The sequence below is a fragment of the Arachis hypogaea genome, chromosome 15 (genome assembly GCF_003086295.3).
Source record: "Arachis hypogaea cultivar Tifrunner chromosome 15, arahy.Tifrunner.gnm2.J5K5, whole genome shotgun sequence".
Taxonomy (NCBI): domain Eukaryota; kingdom Viridiplantae; phylum Streptophyta; class Magnoliopsida; order Fabales; family Fabaceae; genus Arachis; species Arachis hypogaea.
In genome coordinates, this window is record NC_092050.1 from 125,476,563 (window position 1) to 125,480,971 (window position 4,409).

General features: G+C 36.2%; 1 protein-coding gene across 1 annotated transcript; it reads right to left on the reverse strand.

Annotated features, from left to right (window-relative positions):
• Positions 1–232: 232 nt before the first annotated feature.
• Positions 233–947, reverse strand: LOC140179308 (uncharacterized). The gene is made up of 2 exons (XM_072218028.1): positions 561–947; positions 233–262 (listed from the first exon to the last, which is right to left on the reverse strand). The coding sequence occupies exons 1-2, from the start codon at positions 945–947 to the stop codon at positions 233–235; spliced, it is 417 nt and encodes a 138-aa protein (XP_072074129.1).
• Between the last annotated feature and the right edge of the window lie 3,462 nt (positions 948–4,409).

Here is a 4,409-nt window from a genome sequence, read left to right on the forward strand (position 1 = left end):
GACGCGTATGCGTCATGTGCGCGTACGCGTGGATAGGGAATTGGGGCAGGCGACTCGTGGGCGTGCCGTACGCGTACGCGTGAGTAGGAGTTGTGTGTTTTGCGCATTGCTCGCGCAACTCTCGGGAAAGGTATGTTTTTAACACATTCTTGGCAGGTATTCAAGCTAGATAGTCAAGAAAACACTCACAAATTCATGCATGACTCAAAATAAGGCATTTTCTCTAACTTCATCAAATCATCCATACCAAGATAAATGCAATCTACATGAATACCATAGAATTTCGACAAAATCAACAAAAGCTAGCATACCTAAGCAACTCAACAACACCAAGAGATCACAAAATTCACAAGAAACTAAAGCTAGAAGCAAGAAAATATATACAAGGAAGATCTTACCACGGTGGGGTGTCTCCCACCAAACACTTATCTTTAACGTCCTTAAGTTGGACGGTCAGTTGCTTAAGCTTTCCCTTTTCTTGGTGCATCCGTAAGCAAGAACACCTCTAACTCCTTTGATGGATTGTAGCCATGGTACTTCTTCACTCTATGCCCATTCACCTTGAAAGTTGCATCGCTTCGGGAGTCAAACAATTCCACCCCTCCATAGGGCTTTACCTCCTTCATCTTGAAGGGTCCTTCCCATCTTGAACGGAGCTTCCCGGGCATAAATTTGAGCCTCGAGTTGTAGAGTAGAACCTCATCACCCTCTTGAAAATCCTTCTTCCGGATATGGTGATCATGAAATGCCTTAGTCTTTTCCTTATAGATTCGAGCATTCTCATATGCCTTGTTCCTAAGACATTCAAGCTCTTCCAGTTGTAATTTTCTGGCTATACCCGCCTTGGAGAAATCCATGTTACACTGCTTAACTTTCCAATAGGCTCTATGCTCAATTTTCACCGGGTGGTGGCACGCCTTGCGATAGATGATCTGGAAGGGACTCATCCCTAACGGGGTCTTATAGGCCGTCCTATATGCCTATAGTGCATCTCCCAACCGAGAGCTCCAGTCCTTCCGTTGTGGATTCACCACTTTCTCCAAAATTCGCTTAATCTCCCGGTTGGACACCTTTGCTTGTCCGTTGGTTTGGGGGTGATAAGCAGTTGCAACCTTGTGCAATACCCCATAGCGCTTGAGTAGTGCCTGATGTGGGCGGAAATTAGCCGATTAATAAATTAATATAGAAATAACGTTGCGAGTACAGTTCCTAATCGACGAGAATCCGCTTATCAATTTAGAAGGGTTGTCACACTTTTAGAATAAAAATACAGGTGGGAGTAGGAATCTTAGGTCGTCTCCTAACGAGTTGACAAAAGAGTGCTATTTTATTAGTCAGGGGTTTTCCAAGAAATTTTAAGAGTTGGAGAACAGGAAATTAAATGATTGTAAATTAAAGCAATGTAAATTAAAAGAGAGATTTTATATAATCAGAATAAAAAGCCTTGACCGGGGGAAGATTAATTGGAATTTCTATCCTTGTTGGATTTTCCCAAGTGGAATAGCAAGAGGTTATTGTTTTCACTTAGTTAATTAATGAGCGGATAATTTATACGCTTTTTGGCATTGTTTTTAGTATGTTTTTAGTATGATTTAATTAGTTTTCATTATATTTTTATTAGTTTTTAATTAAAATTCACATTTCTGGACTTTACTATGAGTTTGTGTGTTTTTCTGTGATTTCAGGTATTTTCTGGCTGAAATTGAGGGACCTGAGCAAAAATCAGATTCAGAGGTTGAAGAAGGACTGCAGATGCTGATGGATTCTGACCTCCCTGCACTCAAAATGGATTTTCTGGAGCTACAGAACTCCAAATGGCGCGCTTCCAATTGCGTTAGAAATTAGATATCCAGGGCTTTCCAGAAATATATAATAATCCATACTTTATCTGAGTTTAGATGACGCAAAATGGCATTGAACGCCAGTTCTATGTTGCAGTCTGGTGTTCAGCGCCAGAAACAAGTTGCAAAGTGGAGTTCAACGCCAGAAACACGTTACAAACTGGCGTTCAACTCCAAGAATGACCTCTCCACGTGAAAGCTTCATGCTCAGCCCAAGCACACACCAAGTAGGCCCCGGAAGTGGATTTCTACATCAATTACTTACTTTTGCAAACCCTAGTAGCTAGTCTAGTATAAATAGGACTTTTCACTATTGTATTTACATCTTTGGATTATCTTTTGGTCCTTTGATCATGTTTTGGGGGCTGGCCATTCGGCCATGCCTGGACCTTATCACTTATGTATTTTCAATGGTAGAGTTTCTACAACCATAGATTAAGGTGTGGAGCTCTGCTGTTCCTCAAGGATTAATGCAAAGTACTACTGTTTTTCTATTCAATTCAACTTATTCCGCTTCTAAGATATTCATTCGCACTTCAATATGATGGATGTGATGATCGTGACAGTCATCATCATTCTCAACTTATGAACGCGTGCCTGACAACCACTTCCGTTCTACCTTAGATTGAATGGATATCTCTTGGATATCTAATACAGGGGACCGAGTCCGAGTTATTAGTGTCTTCGTGGTATAAGTTAGAGCCCATGGATGGCCATTCCTGAGATCCGAAAAGTCTAAACCTTGTTTGTGGTATTCCGAGTAGGATCTGGGAAGGGATGGCTGTGACGAGCTTCAAACTCGCGAGTGCTGGGCGTAGTGACAGACGCAAAAGGATAGTAAATCCTATTCCAGTATGATCGAGAACCGACAGATGATTAGCCATGCAGTGACAGTGCATTGGACCATTTTCACAGGAGGATGGGATGTAGCCATTGACAACGGTGATGCCCTACATAAAGCTTGCCATGGAAAGGAGTAGGATTGATTGGATGAAGACAGCAGGAAAGCAGAGATCAGAGAAACGAAAGCATCTTTATACGCTTATCTGAAATTCTCACCAATGAATTACATAAGTACCACTATCCTATTTTATATTTTATTTATTTTCATCCACTATAATTTCTTAATACAATTTAATCCGCCTGACTGAGATTTACAAGGTGACCATAGCTTGCTTCAAGCCGACAATCTCCGTGGGATCGACCCTTACTCACGTAAGGTTTATTACTTGGACGACCCAGTGCACTTGCTGGTTAGTTGTACGAAGTTGTGAAACAGATATAAGATCATGAACGTGCGTATTGAGTTTTTAGCGCCGTTACCAAGGAATGGAATGATCACGATTTCGCACACCAAGTTTTTGGTGCTGTTGCCGGGGATTGTTCGAGTTTGGACAACTGACGGTTCATCTTGTTGCTCAGATTAGGTAATTTTATTTTAATTTTAAGCTTTTTATTTCTTATTCTCGAAAAATACAAAAAAAAAAAAATTTACAAAATCATAAAATTAAAAATATTTTTTGTGTTTCTTGTTTGAGTCTTTAGTCAAGTTTTAAGTTTGGTGTCAATTGCATCTTTTTAATTTTCTAAAAATTATTTTCGAAAATTTCATGCATTGCATTCTTCATGATCTTCAAGTTGTTCTTGGCCAGTCTTCTTGTTTGATCTTCATATTTTCTTGTTTTGTGTCTTTTCTTATTTTTCATATGCATTCTTGAATTCTTAGTGTCTAAAAATTAAAAATTTTTAAGTTTGGTGTCTTGCATGTTTTTCTTTTCTTAAAAATTTTCAAAAATAAGTCTTGATATTCATCTTAATCTTCAAAGTGTTCTTGGTGTTCATCTTGCCATTCATAGTGTTCTTGCATGCATTGTGTTTTGATTCATAATTTTTATGTTATGAGTCTTTTTCATGTTTTTCATTTTCTTCATTAAAAATTCAAAAATAAAAAAATATCTTTCCCTTTTTCTCTCTTAAAATTTCGAAAATTTGGATTGATTTTTTCAAATTTTAAAAAAAAAATCTAGTGTTTCTTATGAGTCAAATCAAATCTTCAATTTAAAAATCCTATCTTTTTCAAAACTTTTTCAAAAAAATCTAATCTTTTTCAAATTTTTCTTAATAATTTCGAAATTTTTAAAATTAATTTTCAAAAATCTTTTTCTTATCTTTATTCCATGATTTTCGAAATTAATACTAACATTTAATATGATTGATTGAAAAATTTCAAGTTGTTACTTGCCTTTTAAGAAAAGATTAATCTTTAATTTTTAAAATCATATCTTTTTGTTTCCTGTTAGTCAAGTAATCAACTTTAATTTTAAAAATAAAATATTTTTAAATTTCTTTTTCAAATCTTTTTCAAAATAAGTTTCAATTAATCATATCTTTTTGTTTCAATCATATCCTTTTTTTATTTCAATCATATCTTTTCCAAATTCAATTTCAAAATCTTTTCTAACTTCTTTCCTAACCTCTTAATTGATTTTCAAATCTTTTTCAATCAATCTTATCTTTTTGTTTCAATCATATCTTTTTCAAAGCCACCTAACTAATTCAATCTCTCTT

Excerpts from the sequence above, each read along its gene's own strand:
- LOC140179308 (XM_072218028.1), bottom strand. The coding sequence starts at position 947 with ATGAGTCCCTTCCAGATCATCTATCGCAAGGCGTGCCACCACCCGGTG. Across the intron at positions 263-560 it reads GAAGCGATGCAACTTTCAAG|ATTGCATTTATCTTGGTATG; the intron begins GTGAATGGGCAT and ends GTATTCATGTAG.